Raw genomic sequence first — 18,116 nt, forward strand, 5'->3', positions numbered from 1 at the left:
GGAGGTGGAAGGGATGGTAGCCAACCCGGGAAGAACCAGCAGCAAACCCGGGGAGGGCCGAGCAGACAAAAGAACAGCGCAGGGTCCTGTGTCGTTCCTCCACGAAGAGGGGGAGCGACATTATGGGAATAATATATCAAAGAAATCAGCAGTTAATAAGTGGATAAGAGAAGAGATGAGATGATGTTCAAGATTAAGCCTACCGCAACAGACCACCCACATCATTTTGTGAGAAAAAAAATAAATCTTGTTCATATCTTAATTGAAGAGAACCTGTCAATAGCAGCAGAAATCATAATCAATGTCACAGACATCCCACTTGGCCCAGCTTATACAATTCAGACTAAAAAATAAAAGTGGAGCAACATTTGTTTAATGGGTAATAAACTACTCAGGTCAACCACAGACAAGAATAGAGCTTTCAACAGAAATTTTAAACAAGTGGGATCAAGATCTTGAAGCATTTTTTTCTCAAGAACTTTATCAGGAGATGAAACATGGCTTACCCAGTACGATCCCAAAAACAAAGCACAGTCAAAGCAATAGCTTCAGAGAGGTAGAAGCAGTCCAATCAAAGCAAAGGCATTGTGGCATAGAGTTTTAAACTGACACTAGCATCCCATATGGGCACTGTTAATGAGCTTGGAAAAGCAGCAGAGGATGGCTCAAGTGCTTGGGGCCCTAAACCCACATGGGAGATATGGATGGAATTTCAGGTTCCTGTCTTCTGTCTGGCCCAAACCCATCCATTGTAGGCACTTGGGGAGATAACCAGCAGATAGATCTGTCTATGTCTTTCCTTCTCTCTTTCCCCCTCCCCCCATTCTCTCTCTCTGTAACTTTGCCTTTCAAATAAATAAATCTTAAAAAAAAAAAAGAAAAACTTTAAGGGATATCTATTTTCTTCAGTTAAAAGGTAAAAAAGACTATGTTGACAAGTCAAATTCCTAGGATGCTCACTAATTTTGGGAAGTATTAAATAGATGATATCATCACTTACAAAAGTGTCTTGACCTTGATGGAACCTATATTCAGAAATAAAATTTATATTTCCTACTTTTATCTTTTAATTCCAGTTTCCCATGGACTCCTTGATGCTCCTTGAATTTCTTATTCATGAATAACATGACTTTTCTGAGGCAACTCTTACCTTCTAGAGGCAAAAGCTCTACTCATTATTTAACACAAGAGTTAATGTTACCTGTTCTAGAATCTTTCTGTAACTGGCCTAAACAATATCAGTCACTTCTTTCCCAATGCTCCTTAAATATCTGCTGGTCCATTTATTCTTTATTTATTCAAGTATTTATTATTATTCAATTTATTCAAGTATTAGAGTAGACTGACTTCACATGTATCTGTAAGCTTCAAGATGAAGAACCCTGTTATAATAAATTTTATACCTTACACAGTATCTTAATACTACTGTATGAGACAGTTGTGATAGATGGGAAGAATAAAAATTTTAGTTTCAACAATGAGGATCCAATTCTGATTGTAAAATTATAGTGAACATTCCCAAGTTTCCTTTAAAAACTGAATAAAGATATATATTAGAATATTATCTTTATAGCTGTAGGCAAATACATCTGTTACTACAGTAAGACTTAAGTATTTCAAATAAAATTTTAAGTTTCATTAAGATCTTATATTTAGTCTTCTGAGCCTTCTAAACAATAAGAAAATACCATCTTTCATAATATGTAAATAAACCCCAAATTCATGCATTTGCCAACTTTCTTACAACTCAAAAAAAAACACATATCAATGTAAATAAGACAAATGACAACTTCATTCTTCTTTGATCCTCTCATCTAAATAGGTTTACTTTAAAAACAAAAGTTAAGATAGTTTCCTTTGGTAATAAACCAGGGAATCCAAGTGTTGACCTATTTTTCACTAATGGTGACCTAAAATTGTATTTTGAATGGTAACTAATTCAGCCGACATATATTGAGTATAAACATGTGGCACATATTTTGTCAAGTGTCTTGTTCACTTTATCTTATTTAATTTTCATAATAATCTTATAAAATAAGGACAAATAATCACACATTCAGATAAGTTTCTCTGAAGAATTTCTCCAAAGGTATTTGACAGAATTAAGATTTAAATAGAGTTGTGCAGTGCCTGGTACAGTTTTTCATGGGAGTGGTAGTGACGTTTGTTTTCTTTAAATTTGTTAGGAATTTCTGAAATTTCAATTTTCTATTTTGAAAGCAATAAAAATATGTGGAATTATTTAACTCCAGACAGAGGAATCAGCAGGTGCAGGGACCATGGAACAAGATGGCTCATTTGTTAAAAGGAGAAAGCCTGAGAAAGAGTGGAAGATGGAGTCAGGGAGTCAAAGAGATGACACAGGGCAAGTCATAGCCTTAGAAACCACTTAGAACTATGGCATTTACCCATACACAGCATAAATCCATTGGAGGGATCTTTAATAAAAATGTGATGTTATCTGACAAAATATTTTAAAAGGACCGTTCTAGCTGTTGTGAGGAAAACAGGTGAGGGGAAATTAGACAGTTAGGCTTAGAAGGAGGCAACTGTAAAATTCCTGTGAAAAATAACAGGGTCCAGGAGCAGAGAAATGAAAGAGGTGATGAAAGATAGTTGGATATTAGATAAATGACAAAGCTAATAAGTTTTTCATACACTGAAAATAAGACTATGAAAATGTAACTGAATGCAATTTTTTAACATTTTATAACAAAGTATGATATGATATCTTTAACAGCAGTCTTTAAAATTATCCAAAGAAGAAGAAAAATATTATTTGAATAAATTAATCAATAGTCTATGTTCTAGGAAACCATAAAATGCTAGCCTAATTACAGGACTAATTTGCCTCGTACACTGGAAAATTTTATGACACCACAAAAGCTATTCAAGATTAAAAGCCATTCCTTAAACATTTGTAACGGATGACTAAAAAAAAAAAATGACAAAACTAAAATACACAAAATATGTAAGAATAATTACATCAATAACAAATGTTAAACAAATCATTTATATTTTTATTCAACTATAAAATATTTTACAACTCCCACAATTTTGAAGAATGGAAAAAAGACAACTCCAAGACCAAAACACAACACATTCAATTAAAAAAAATGTGTTAGTCAACTAAGAAGAACAGGTTGAATTATGATACATTACAGAATGTAGTGCTACACCTAAGAAGAATAAGGAGGATTATCTTTATATTCTACTACATGATGATCTCCAGAATAGACTAAGAGAAAAAGCAAAGTGGGAAATATGAGTGTACATCCTACCATTTGTCTATAAGTTGGGAAGAGACAATACTAATTTAAAATAACACAGGTATTGTGGAGTACTAGGTTAGGTATGGCTGTTCTACTTCTGACCTAGCTCTCTATCACCTGGGAAAAGCAGTGCAGGATAGCCCAGGTGTTTGGGCTTCTGTGTCCACATGGGAGACTTGGATGAAGGTCCTGGCTCCTGGCTTTGGCCTGGCTTAGCCCTGGCCATTGTGGTCATCTGGGGAGTGAAATGACAGATGGAGGGTCTCTCCCCACAACCCCTTTGGTCTCTACCTTTCTGTGGCTCTGACTTTAGGATAAATAAAATAAATCTTTAAAAAAATAACAACACATATACTGGAAAAGCAAATTGGGATAGACTATAACATTTTTAAAAAACATTTATTTATTTGAAAGGCAGAGTGGGAGAGGGAGACCCTTCCATCTAATGGTGCACTTCTCAAATGTCCACAGTAGCCAGGCTGGGCCAAACCAAAGCCAAGAGCCAAAAACTTCAAGTGGGTCTCCAATGTGAGCAGAAGGGACTCAAACTCTGGAACCATCCTTTGCTGCCTCCCAAGATGCGCAAATGAAGGAAGCGGGATCAGAAGTGAATTAGCCAGGATGTGAACCAGGCACTCTAATAGTAAGTGTTCCAAGTGGCAGCTTAACTCACTGAGCCACAACACCCGATCCAATACACAAGTTCAAAAATGGATTCTTACTGAGTAGAGTGGAAACAGAGAATTAAGACAGTTACTGAGATTAGAATGTGGTATTGTATATAAATTATAATATAAAATTAAATTTGAAAAGGCAAACACTAAAAAAATAAAATTAAACAATGAACCTAGGGGCCGAGCTGTGGCTACACTGGTAGATTACTACTTTCCCTTGTTTCCACACATGGCCTCCCTCTTCTCTGAGGGACCTTGGTATCTCCAAGAGTCTTATAAAGACAATAGTCTGATCAGTTAGAGACTAGTCTAATGTTTTAACTTAACCATCTCTACAAAGACCAAACTCTCAGTCACATTTCAAGGTACAGGGGTTAGTTTCAACATGAATCTTAGGGGGACACTATCCAGCCCATAACACTTCAGATCAAAGGGAAAAAAATGATGCTAATGAATACATTTTAGAATCTGACCTGATCTAGGATAGTTGCTTAAATATTTATTAATTGGAATGTTTTCAAAATATGTTAAGCAAGGTAATAATTAGTATTCCTAAGAACAAGTAATCAATATTTATTATGACAATACATATGCTGAGGATGAAATCAATTCTACAATTTCATTTCATTTGTCCTTCATTCCATCTGGGAAGAAAAACATTATTAAACATCATCAAAGCTCTGTGAGTGGCTGGGGACCGAACATTTGAGCCAACATTTGCTGCTTTTCCCAGGCTATTAACAAGGAGCTGGGTTGGAAGTGAAGCAGCTGGAACTCAAATTGGTGCCCATTCAGGATGCTGGCACTACAAATGGCCGCTTTACCCTCTTAGACCACAATGATGACCCTACTCAGTTATTTTTATCAGCATCATCTCTTACAACAATTAATTTCATTAATGAGTGAGAGAAATTAATGAAGCTCTAATACCTTGGGTATAGAGAAGTATAGCATAGTGCTTAAGTGATATGCCAAAGATGTTCCCTAGATCAGAGCATTTTTTAATAGCAGTTATAAAACTCCCTGTAAATAAAGATGCTGATGCAATAGTTGTAAACCACAAGAGAAAATTGAATTATATGGCCAGTCCGCTGAATGAAATATTTTGGAATTCACTTTGTTACAAATCCTAGTTTGCTGTTCACTACCTTTGTGTATCTGGCTAAACTACTTAGTCTCTGTGATTTAAAATTCTTTAAAAAGTGGGAATGCTACAGTTTCGTCTTAGGTCTTTATTTCTTGCATTGCATTCCATTTTGATTTTTTTTTTCAAAGATTTTTTTTTTTTTTATGTTTGCTTGTTTATTTGAAAGGGAGAGTTACAGAGATGAGAGACAGAAATCTTCCATTCATGGGTTCAGTCCTCCAATAGCCACAACAGCTGGGGCCAGGCTGGAGCAAGGAGTCAGACATTTCATCTGGGTCTCCTGTTGGCTCAAATGTTCGGTCCCCAGCCACTCACAGAGCTTTGATGAAAGCTCCTGGCTTTGGCCTGGTCCAACCCTGGCTGTTGTGGTTCATTCTGAGGAATGAACCAGTGGATATAAGATCTCTATCTCTGTCTCTGTCTGTCTCTCTGTAACCTTTTAAATTAATTAATTTTTAAAAAGATTTATTTATTTGAAAGAGTTACAGAGAGAGGAAGAGACAAAGAGGTCTTCTATCTGCTGGTTCACTCCCCAGATGACTGTAACAGCTGGAGCTGCGGTGATCTGAAGCCAGGAGCCAGGAGCTTCTTCCGGGTCTCTCAAGCAAGTTCAGGGGCCCAAGGACTTGGGCCATCTTCTACTGCTATCCCAGGCCATAGCAGAGAGCTGGATTGAAAGAGGAACAGCCGGGACTAGAAACGGCGCCCATATGGGATGCCAGCACTTGAGGCCAGGGCATTAACCCGCTGCGCCACAGCACCAGCCTCTAGATTAATTAATTAATTATAAAGATTGAGCATCTGGAAGCAAATAACCCAGTAAATTATAGAGTTAAATTGTCTTTTAAAACTACACCTTCATTACTTTAAAAAAAGAACCTCAGATGGCAGATAGAGAAAAAATGAAAGCTCATTGTTGTTCTAATTGTTTTAAAAAGATTTATTTATTTGAAAGGAAGAGTTATAGGGGGAGGGGTGGGGAGAGATAGATATCTTCTATTTAATGGTTCACTCCCCAGATGGTTGCAATGGCTAGGGCTAGGCCAGATGGAAGCCAGGAACAACTTCTGTGTGTTTCACTTGGGTGGCAGAGACCCAAGTACTTGTTTTCCCAATTGCATTCGCAGAGAGCTACCACTGGAAATGGAGCAGCCAGGACACAAACTGACATGCACATGGGATACAAGTTTTTCAGGCAGCTGCTTAACCTGCTGCAACACAATGCTGGCCCCCACTGTTCTTCTAATTTGAATCGGATTCAAAGAAACTATTGACATAAAAACAGTAACAGGGCCAGCACTATGGCATAGCGGGTAAAGCTGCTGCCTGCAGTGGCAGCATCACATTCGGGCACCAGTTCAAATAATGCCTGCTCCACTTTCAATCCAGCTCTCTGCTGTGGCCTGTGAAAGCAGTGGAGGATGGCCCAAGTCCTTGGGCCCATGCACCCCCATGGGAGACCTGGAGGAAGCTCTTGGCTCCTGGCTTCAGCTCGGCACAGCTCTGGCCATTGCCACCAACTGGGGAGTGAACCACTGGATGGAAGACCTCTCTCTCTGTGCCTCTCCTCTCTCCGTGTAACTCTAACTTTCAAATAAATAAATAAATCTTAAACGTACTATTGGTTGAACTCTGTAATTAACACACAATTATACTTAGGTGTTTAAATTTTAACTGAAAAGTGATCCCTGTTAAATATAAGAGTGGGAATAAGAGAGGGAGGAGATGTACAACTTGGGACATGCTCAATCGGATCTGCCCCAAATGGTGGAGTTAGAAATGTGCCAGGGGATTCCAATACAATCCCATCAAGGTGGCATGTACCAATACCATCTCACTAGTCCAAGTGATCAATTTCAGTTCATAATTGATCACACTGATAGGTCTAAGAGTCAAAGGGATCACACAAACAAGACTAGTGTCTGCTAATACTAACTGATAGAATCAAAAAGGGAGAGAACCATCCAACATGGGAAGTGGGATACACAGCAGACCCATAGAATGGCAGATGTCCTAAACAGCACTCTGGCCTCAGAATCAGCCCTTAAGGCATTCGGATCTGGCTGAAGAGCCCATGAGAGCATTTTAGGCATGGAAAGCCAAGACACTCTGGCAAAAATAAAAAGAAGACCTAAATGAAAGATCTCTACGAGTGAGATCCCAGTGGAGAGAACAGGATCATCAAAGAAGGAGGTACCTTTCTCTGAAGGGAGGAGAGAACTTCCACTTTGACTAAGACCCTGTCGGAATAAGATCAAAGTCAGCGAACTCAAAAGGCTTCCACAGCCTTGGCAACTCATGACAAGAGCCTAGGGTGATTACTGACGCCATAAACAAGAGTGTCAAATTGTTAAGTCAACAACAGGAGTCACTGTGTACTTACTTCTCATGTGGGATCTGTCCTTAATGTGCTGTCTGATGTGAAGTAATGCTATAACTAGTACTTAAACAGTATTTTACACTTTGTGTTTCTGTGTGGGTGAAAAACTGATGAAATCTTTACTTAATATATACTAAATCGATCTTCTGTATATAAAGATAATTGAAACTGAATCTTGATGTGAATGGAATGGGAAAGGGAGCGGGAGATGGGAGGGGTGCGAGTGGGAGGGAAGTTATGGGGGTGGGGGGAGCCATTGTAATCCCTAAACTGTACTTTGGAAATTTATATTTACTAAATAAAAGTTAAAAGAAAATAAATAAGCCGGCGCCAAGGCTCAATAGGCTAATCTTCCACCTAGCGGTGCCAGCACACCAGGTTCTAGTCCCGGTCGGGGCACCGGATTCTGTCCTGGTTGCCCCCCTTCCAGGCCAGCTCTCTGCTATGGCCAGGGAGTGCAGTGGAGGATGGCCCAAGTACTTGGGCCCTGCACCCCATGGGAGACCAGGATAAGTACCTGGCTCCTGCCATCGGAACAGCGCGGTGCGCTGGCCATGGCAGCCATTGGAGGGTGAACCAACGGCAAAGGAAGACCTTTCTCTCTGTCTCTCTCTCTCTCACTGTCCACTCTGCCTGTCAAAAAATAAATAAATAAATAAATAAGTTACATCACAGCCATAAATTCAAACTGCCTATAGAAAAGTAGTTATCTAGTCAGCCTTAAGCACAAACATCATTTGTGTTTGTACAAGTACTGTGAATAATATATTCTATATCATATCCTCCAGAAAAATGAGTTTAAATAATAGTCAACCTACTGATAATATCAACAATGTAACAAACTGCCTACCCTTCCTCAACTAATTTACTGGTATTTAAAAAGCTAAACATGTCAGATATTTGCTTTTCCCACCTAGGATATGGACAAATTCAGGGTAAGAGAAATCCCTAAGGTATGCGGCATCAGAAAGATTTGGGGGAAAAGTTTTCCTACCTGATGTACACAGAATATGGAGAAGGTATTTTCCTCTTCTTCTTTTTTTTTTTTTTTTTGACAGGCAGAGTGGACAGTGAGAGAGACAGAGAGAAAAGTCTTCCTTTGCCGTTGGTTCACCCTCCAATGGCCAGCACATTGCGGCCGGTGCACCGCACTGATCTGAAGCCAGGAGCCAGGTGCTTCCTCCTGGTCTCCCATGTGGGTGCAGGGCCCAAGCACTTGGGCCATCCTCCACTGCCTTCCCGGGCCATAGCAGAGAGCTGGCCTGGAAGAGAGGCAACTGGGACAGAATCCGGCGCCCTGACGAGAACTAGAACCTGGTGTGCTGGCACCGCAGGCGGAGGATTAGCCTATTGAGCCATGGCGCCGGCCTGGAGAAGGTATTTTCTAATCCCCTCCCAGTTTTTATTTTGCTTCTAGGCACAGATAGGTAAAAGTAATTCTGGAGTTGCAGCAATCATCCTGTGACCATGAGAGTACAGGTTAAGAATAAAGTCCACATTTGAGACATTCAGAAAAAGAAAAAACTTAAAGACCCAACCCTTTGCTGGCATCACTTAGCAATTTAATAAACCTGAATGCTCGTCCTTTAAACTTCACATTATCATGTATGAAGGAATTTCATAAAGTTCACAGAAAAATGGAGTTGAAAGCTAAGTTTATTGTGCTGCTAAAACGTTTAAAACCCATGCACAGTATTTTCATAATATGAATTTCTTTAAGAATTTTAATATGCAGATTTCAAATATTTTTGCACCACAATCACCTTTCAATTCTATTTTCTATTTGAAGTACCTTCATATAATAAGCGTCCGTATCCTTTATATCACTTTAAACTGGATATTCTTTTACCTGCAGCTAAAAGCATCTCCAGTGACACAATGCGTTCCCAATCCAATCAAGTTCTTGCAAGAAAATTACTCAGAACAATTATTGCCTTTTCAAACACAGAAACATGAATCAATTATCTGAAAAATGAAGTTGTTTTTATTTTCTCAGAGAAAATAAAAAGATAATCATCAAAAGTTAATGCATACTGAGTATTTCCTATTTGCCAGATACTATGCTTGACAGATTATCTCAGTTAAGCCTCACAACAAATCTAGAAAATACCACTCTCATTTTATAGAGCAGAAAATAAAAGCTCAGAAAAGGTAAACAATTTGCTAAGATCAGGTCCTCTGATAGTGTCATAATTTACATTACTAAATTCCACATAAGCATCTAATATTTATGTATAGCCGCAGATAAATGCAATCATCTAGTTGTGCATGCCTCTGTGTATGTGTGTGCGTGCGTGTGTTTGTGTGTGTGTGAGACAGAGAGAGAGAGAGAAGAGGGTTAGGTCCTCTGTTGACTGTGGAAAGTACAGGAAGGGGACAAAGCACTTTTATTTGAAAGAAAAGGATATAGGGATAGAGAATGTGTACAGATAAAGTACCAAAGGCAAAAGAAGCAGGGGCGACAGGAAGAAGCTCTGTCACTGACAGAGTTGTACCTGGATTCCCAAGAACCACTTGTTCTCTTTCCTGGGAAGAATAATTTTCAAAATGATAGAAATAGTCATTCATTTATTTTAAACAATAATTTCTATGAAAATGTCAGGTCTCAACATTAGCAGAAACAAAGAACTGGCTTACTCTGCAATATCGAGATATCCACAGGAAGCAGCTGCATGTAGTGGTATCCAGCCTTCATTATCAGGTTGATTAATATTTGCTCCATTTTCTACCAAAAATTTCACCATATCAACATTGTCATCAATGCAAGCCTAGAAACAAAATAGAAAGCATGACTAGAAAAAATCTGAATCAACACTCCAAATAATTTATCAATAGAGTAAAATTCCTACTTTGTAGCTTTTATAATACAAAATTCTCTACAAACTTATCTGCTGTTATCTTGACTGTGTGGCCATCAACAAGCAAATACTAACAGTTCTTGCATAGAGATACACACAACAGTACTATTTGTGACTACACTCCTTAAGGCAACCCAACTGGGAAAATATTAAAATGAAAACAATTGAAACAGTACAATTAAATACCAATAATAATAAAAAAATTACTTGCAAAATAACACTAAGATGTCATTTCCCTTTTTCATTTTGTTGACATGTATACTTGAGGGCACAAAAACATTAGTGGTAAAACCGCATGGGTGTTAGCACAAATCAAGGCAGTGACAAAAATAAGCAAACCAAAAAAAGGAAAGCAAAAAGCAACCGTCTATTAAGTCACTGTATTGACAGCTATGCACTGACCTTTTTTTTTTTTTTTAAAGAAGCCATTTCTCTTTACATCCTTGATAAAGAAGCAAAAATGATAAATTTCATTAAATCTTGATCTTTGACTACATTTCTTTTAAAATACTGGGGACCAGCATCATGGTGTAGCAGGTTAAACAGCTGCTTCTATTAAGTGCTGGTAGAGTCTCAGATGCTCCACCTGCAGTCCAGTTTCCTGCTAATGTGCCTGGGAAAGTACTTGGGACTCTGCCACCTACACGGGTGACCTGGTTCCAGGGTCCTGGCTTTGGCCAGGGGTTGTGGCCCCTGGGGAGCAAACCAGTGGGTTAAAGATGCCCCCCTGTCTCTGTAACTCTGCCTTTCAAATAAATAAATCTTTCAAAAAATTATTTTACATGAAAGGCACCAAGAGAGAGACACAGATCTCCCATTCACTAGTTTATTCCCTAAATGCCCACAGCTGAGTCAGACTGAAGCCTGAAATCAATCTGGGTCTTCTACTTGTGTGACAAGTATCCAACAATTTGAGCCCTTACCTGCTGCCTTCCAGGTAAGCCTTAACAGGAAGCTGGAATCAGAGCCTGTACTTTGAGCCAAGGTTGAGTTGGGATGTGGGCATCCCAAGCAGCATCTTAATTGCTACCTACACCAAACACCCAATCCTAGCATGTCTAATTAATATTCTTGTAGAACAAGATGGGAAGTGTACATTAATGCATTCTACCAAGTTTGATGGTTGTTTTTAAGAAAAGTATTTGTGCAATTGAGTTGCAAGCTGAACTAGCCACTTTCTCCATGGAAATAAAATAAAATAAATAAAAAAAAAAGATTCCCAGGCTTATTAGAAGGGAGATATACTGGAAGCAGAGTAGCTAGGACTCAAACTGGCACTTTGATATGGGATGCATATGTCCAAAGACACAGCTTAATAGGCTGTGCCACAACACTAGCCCCTTGTTTCTATTTATTTTTATATCTCTATGAGCATGAAGGCTTTGGGGAAAAATAACTTTTATCTTACTTAAGACTAGAGATAAAACACCGAGAATAGGGCCTCATATGCAGAAAGTTATCTACAAATATGTATTATTTAATCTTCATTCAGTCAATGATCTCGCTGTTCACCATATTACATGTTTTTTTAGTTTTGGTGCCTTTACTCATTTTTACTCATGAAATATCTAACTCCAAAGACAGAGCATACAGAAATTCTTCTCATCCTTTAAGGCCTAGCACAAATGTCACATTATGCAGGAAGTTGTCCTGCCAGCTAGAACTAATTTCTCCAATGCTAATCTTTGGAACCCTCATGACAGTCAATTGTGGGGAGCAATCCGGACTGGACTAAGTTACTGAAATTAAGACTTATTCTATGCATCTGCTCTCCCACAACATGGCGTTGGGAGAGAAGTAAACAGCTTCCGCACAGCTGCCTCCAGTTCAACTAATAAACTGTAGGACTTGCTCCTGATTGGAGGAGAGCAGCGTACTCGGCGTGTGGGCAGCCGAGTTGGGATTGGCGGAGGAGGACTATAAAGGAGGAGAGAGACGGCATGCACCGAGAACATCTATGGGGAACATCTAGCTGAAGGAACACCCGTGCAGCCCCCGAGAAAGCCGGCCGGCGGTGTGCCGCTCCCCTGCGGAAGTGGGGAATGCGGCCAGGGGGAACTGCCCTTCCACGGAGGTGGAAGGGATAGTAGCCAACCCGGGAAGAACCAGCAGCAAACCCGGGGAGGGCCGAGCAGACGAAAGAACAGCGCAGGGTCCTGTGTTGCTCCTCCACGAAGAGGGGGAGCGACATAATGGTGCCGTGACTCGGATAGGAAACCTGACTCGGATAGGAAACTTAGGAGGGAAGAAATGACTCGGATAGGAAACCTAGGACGGATAGCAAACTTAGGAGGGAAGAAACGGGAAGAAACGGGAAGAATTGGGAAAATATCGGAGAGAGAGACTAGCAAACAGCCTAGGGAAAAGCCGGACGAAAAAGGAGCCGGAAGAAGCTATTGAAAGCCTAGGCATAGACTCGGATACGGACTACGGGGGGAAGCTGGGAGAAATCTCTAAGGTCGGAAAGCCTAGGCATAGACTCGGATACGGACTATGGGGGGAAGCTGGGAGAAATCTTTAAGGTCGAAAGCGAAAGTGAAAGCTAGAACAAACAGACTCGGATGCGGACTGTGGGGAGAGGCCAGGAGAAATGAGGGAGGAATATCGTTGGAGGAAAGCTTGGGGAAACATACCGGGTAGAGAAAAATGTTAGGGAAATTGAAGCCGCGGGGGGCAGGCCGAGGCGGAAACGAAAGCCACTTTGGGGGTCTCAAGTTAGCCCGGGAATAGGGGGCGAAAAGTTGAAACCAGAAGCTGAGACGTAAGCCAGATTGGGATCCGTCTGATTAGCCCGGGGAGCAAAGGACGGGAAGCCAAATCGTGGGGCGGAGACGTACGCTGGGTTGAATTCGCCAGGCTAGCCCGGGGAACTTGGATTGAATGCTAGTGGTGGAGACGCAAGCTACGCTGTGTTACTCGCGGAAGCCGCCGCGTGCAGAGAGAGCACGGGGCGTGAATAGATAGGGAACGCTGGCGTAGGCCGTGGTTCAGACGCGAAAGGGTTAAGCGTGGAGACCGCGGAGCGCGCGAAGCCGAGCCGCGCAAAGCCGGGAAGCTGCGCAGATGAGAGAGGCGCGCGGGCTGAAGCGGCGAGGTGCCGGGAAGCTGCGGGGATAAGAGAAACAGAAGTTTGGAAGTGAAGTAAAAGAGAAATGGGAATGCTGGAAGATAGAAGTGAAATGGGAGAGGTAGGAATGCCCGGAGATAGAGAAATAGAGAAAAATAAGGCCTCCCCTCAACATGCCAATTAGAAGGCTTGGATTCGGTCTGCCCGATTAGTGAGGCGATGAGCACCTGGGCGGCTAGCCGCAGGTCACCGAAGACAGGCACGAATTAACATCAGTAAAGCTTCCCCACAATGCAACAATTAGGAGGCTTGGATTCGGTCTGCCTGATTTAAGGCGGTAAGCGCCAGCAAAGCTCGACCAGAGTATGAGCTGCAGGTCACCGAAGATAGGCACGAACCAACACTAATAAGTCTCCCCCACAATAAGGCAATGAGAAGGCTTGGATTCGGTTTGCCTGATAGGTCTTGTAAGTCCCCTGCAGGCAGAGCAGAGCATGCGCTGCAGGGCACCGAACACAGGCACGTATCAGCGCCTAAAAACCTCCTTACAACATGGCGAAGAGAGGACCCGGATTCGGTTTGCCTGATTGATAGGACTTGTAAGAGCCTGTGGCAACTCTAGCAAGTAGAGCAGAGTGTGTGCCGCGGGACACCGAAGACAGGCGCGTATCAACGCCAAAAAATAAAAAGAAAGGGGGATCTGTGGGGAGCAATCCGGACTGGACTAAGTTACTGAAATTAAGACTTATTCTATGCATCTGCTCTCCCACAACATGGCGTTGGGAGAGAAGTAAACAGCTTCCGCACAGCTGCCTCCAGTTCAACTAATAAACTGTAGGACTTGCTCCTGATTGGAGGAGAGCAGCGTACTCGGCGTGTGGGCAGCCGAGTTGGGATTGGCGGAGGAGGACTATAAAGGAGGAGAGAGACGGCATGCACCGAGAACATCTATGGGGAACATCTAGCTGAAGGAACACCCGTGCAGCCCCCGAGAAAGCCGGCCGGCGGTGTGCCGCTCCCCTGCGGAAGTGGGGAATGCGGCCAGGGGGAACTGCCCTTCCACGGAGGTGGAAGGGATAGTAGCCAACCCGGGAAGAACCAGCAGCAAACCCGGGGAGGGCCGAGCAGACGAAAGAACAGCGCAGGGTCCTGTGTTGCTCCTCCACGAAGAGGGGGAGCGACAGTCAATATTTTCCTCATTATAAATATTACATATAAATTTATAATTATTTTTATTTATTCATAAAATTGTAACCTTTCAAAATTAAAATACAATTATGTAAAAAGAATCATTTACTTAAAATTTATTTTATGATAATACAACATAAGCACTTTATACATGTCCTATGAGATAGGTTTTATTCATAGATATCTGTTTACTTGAGGAAGGCTTTCTGGAATCATTATAATGTAGTCTCTAATGAGATACAATCCCCATATATACCAGGAACACTGCTAAGATGATAAAGTCTTCGTCACGTACAAAGGTAACTGACATGGGGGGGTTGGAATTGTGAGATCAAATCCACTCAAGAAGCCTTGACTTTGGTGAAAGATTTTTAAAAATTTTTTATTTAATTATTTGAGAGGGGGGGAGAGAGAGAGAAAGCGAGCGCGCTCCCATCCATTGTGGGTTTTTTTTTCCTCTCCTAATTTTTTTTTAAAGATTTATTTATTTATTTGAAAGTCAGAGTTACACAGAGAGAGGAGAGGCAGAGAAATGGAGAGAAGTTTTCCATCCAGTGGTTCACTCCCCAACTGGCCTCAACGGCCAGATCTGTGCCGATCCGAAGCCAGGAGCCAGGAGCTTCTTCCGGGTCTCTCATGTGTGTGTGCAGAGGCCCAAGGACTTGAGCCATCTTCTGCTTTCCCAGGCCATAACAGAGAGCTAGATTGGAAGAGGAGCAGTCTTTTGGGATACCAGTGCTTCAGGCCAGGGCGTTAACCTGTTGCGCCACAGCGCTGGCCCCTTTCCCCTCCTAATTTATGTGAAGTTATTACTATATGCCCCGATTGGGGGGCAAGTGGATATTTCCTAATTTGGGTAAAATGGACTAAATAGGTTCACCAGTCCAGATTTCTTATCTGTAACAAACATGAACAACACAGAACTAGAAGCTTATGTAATGATGACCACCCTTTCTGCATTCTTTAAAAGCAGTTCTAACACAATTAATTAGCAGGCACATTAGTTTACACTCTTCTCTCCACTGGAAAATTAATGTGCTAACCATTTCAGTTTACTTTAAAAATAAAATTTAATAAGAATCTGAAAAGACATTATAAGCGGCTACAGAAAGTAGAGTCATATATCATGTAACAACAAAGACATGCTCTGAGAAATGCATACTTAGGTAATTTTGTTGTGAGAACATTGTAGTGTGTACTTACACAAACTTAGGTGGTATAGGTCAATCACTTGATGTAGCCTCTTGATATAATCAAGAGATGAGGTAAACATGAAAGATATAAGAGGCTGCTGACAGCAAAACACAGCATACTACATATAATTCACACATATATATATATATGGAAGTAGGAGTGTACTCAAAAATAATAAATAGTATGGTAAATACATAAACCAGCAAATAGACATTTATGATCATTAGCAAGTATTAGGTACTATACATAACTATCTGTGCTATTCTTTTATATAGCTGGCAGTACAGTAGGTTTGTTTACACCAGCATCACCACAAATATATGAGCACTGTATTGTACTACAACTTTATAAGGGCTATGTCACTAGGAGATGGGAGTTTTTCAATTCCATTTTTTACCTTGTGAGACCATCATCATATACACAGTCTGTCCTTAACAGAAATTTTATTATGTGGTGCAAGACTATAATAAAGACTATGTTATTAAAAATTATGGTTGGCAGGCATTTAGCCTAGCAGTTAAAATACTTGCAGCCCACATTAGAGTGTCTGGACTAAACACTCAGCTCCAGTTCCTGACTCTATCTTCCTGTTAATGTAGACCCTGGGACTCTGCCACCTACATGAGAGAACTGGATTGAGTTTTGTGCTCCCAGCTTTGGCCAGGCTGAGTTCCAGCCATTGTATGCATTTAAGGAGTGAACCAGCAGATGGAAGTTCTCTCTTCTTGTTTCTCAGATAAATAAAAATTCTAAAAATCTAAAATGTTTCAGATTTAAAATGGTTCTAACAGGGGCCAGCACTGTGGCAGCTGCCTAGGATGCTGGCATCCCATATGTGCTGGATGCAAGCCCTGGCTGTTCCACTTCCAGTCCAGCTCCCTGCTAATGCACCTGTGAATGCAGCAAAAGATGGCCCAAGTGCTTGGATCCCTGCCACCTAGATGGGAGACCAAGACAGAGATCTAGGCTCCTAGGTTTGGCCTGAATCAGTCCTGGTGGTTGTGGCCTTTTGGGGAGTGATCTCTCTCTGTTTCTCTCTCTCTCTTTCAAATAAATTAATCTTTTTTTAAAAAAATTTTATTTATTTAATTGAGAGGCAGAGTTACACACAGCGAGAAAGAGACAGAGAGAAAGGTCTTCCACCCGCTGGTTCACTCCTCAAACGGCTGCAACGGCTGGAGCTGCGCTGATCCGAAGCCAAGAACCAGGAGCTTCTTCCAGGTCTCCCGTGTGGGTGCAGGAGCCCAAAGGATTGGGCCATCTTCTACTGCTTTCCCAGGCCATAGCAGAGAGCTGGATCAGAGGTGGAGCAGCCGGGACTAGAACTGGCATCCACCTGGGATGCCAGCACTGCAGGCGGAGAATTAACCTACTGTGCCACCGCGCTAGCCCCAATAAATTAATCTTTAAATTAGAAAAATGGTTCAAATAGATTATACCGCACATAGACAGCATTATCTTCATCTACTCATCCCAGTAAAAGAGGCCTAAAACTTGCCATTTAACACCTAACCAGTACTGAACCACCAAAGTTATGTCCCATTCTGTTTATATTTGGGAAAAGAAAGTATTTTACAGGAGTGGAAGCCCATTATAAAAAAATATAGCATATTAATGACAGAAACATAGAGCATAACTGATAGAGAAAACACTACAATAGTGTTAAGTGCCATTTCAATCTTCAAGAAAGTTTGGAGCTGGCTGTTCAGATATAATAAATTAGTATTTTATGCGAGCAATGTATGAATGAGATAATGCTGTATCCCCATTTTACAAATGAAGTTTTTGCTTAAATGACACTTTTTGAAAAAGTTTTTCCTGACCAACATATTAAAATTACAAACCCCTTGGCCGGCACCGCGGCTCACTAGGTTAATCCTCTGCCTGCGGCGCCAGCACACTGGGTTCTAGTCCCAGTCGGGGTGCTGGATTCTGTCCCGGTTGCCCCTCTTCCAGTCCAGCTCTCTGCTGCTGTGGCCCGGGAGTGCAGTGGAGGATGGCCCAAGTGCTTGGGCCCTGCACCCACATGGGAGACCAGGAGGAAGCACCTGGCTCCTGGCTTCAGATCAGCATGGTGCGCCAGCCACAGCATGTCGGCCGCAGCAGCCATCAGAAGGTAAAGGAAGACCTTTCTCTCTGTCTCTCTCTCTCTCTCTCTCTGTCCACTCTGCCTGTCAAAAAAAAAAAAAAAAAAAAAAAAAAAAAAAAAAACACAAACCGCTGCCCCACAATTCTCTATCCTATCTGCTTTATTTTTCCCCAAACCATTTTTCACCACAACATACTACACGTACTTTATGTTTTTATTTGCTTACCATCTGTTTGCCCCATTCCAG

The 18,116-nt window shown here is 41.3% G+C and overlaps 1 protein-coding gene across 10 annotated transcripts in view; it reads right to left on the reverse strand.

The window, feature by feature from the left end:
• Positions 1-18,116, reverse strand: part of PPP1R12A (protein phosphatase 1 regulatory subunit 12A) — a 155,435-nt gene that overhangs the window by 85,029 nt on the left and 52,290 nt on the right. For all 10 annotated transcript variants that reach the window (XR_016216196.1, XM_002711361.6, XM_008256843.5 and 7 more), the window contains exon 2: positions 10,111-10,241. Coding sequence is in view for 9 of the 10 variants with exons in the window: in XM_002711361.6 (XP_002711407.2) it covers positions 10,111-10,241 (131 nt within the window). In the remaining variant the exon portion in view is untranslated. The remainder of the gene's footprint in view (positions 1-10,110; positions 10,242-18,116) is intronic.

Source organism: Oryctolagus cuniculus, chromosome 11, assembly GCF_051225735.1.
Source record: "Oryctolagus cuniculus isolate XC-2025 breed Fujian yellow rabbit chromosome 11, ASM5122573v1, whole genome shotgun sequence".
Taxonomy (NCBI): Eukaryota; Metazoa; Chordata; class Mammalia; order Lagomorpha; family Leporidae; genus Oryctolagus; species Oryctolagus cuniculus.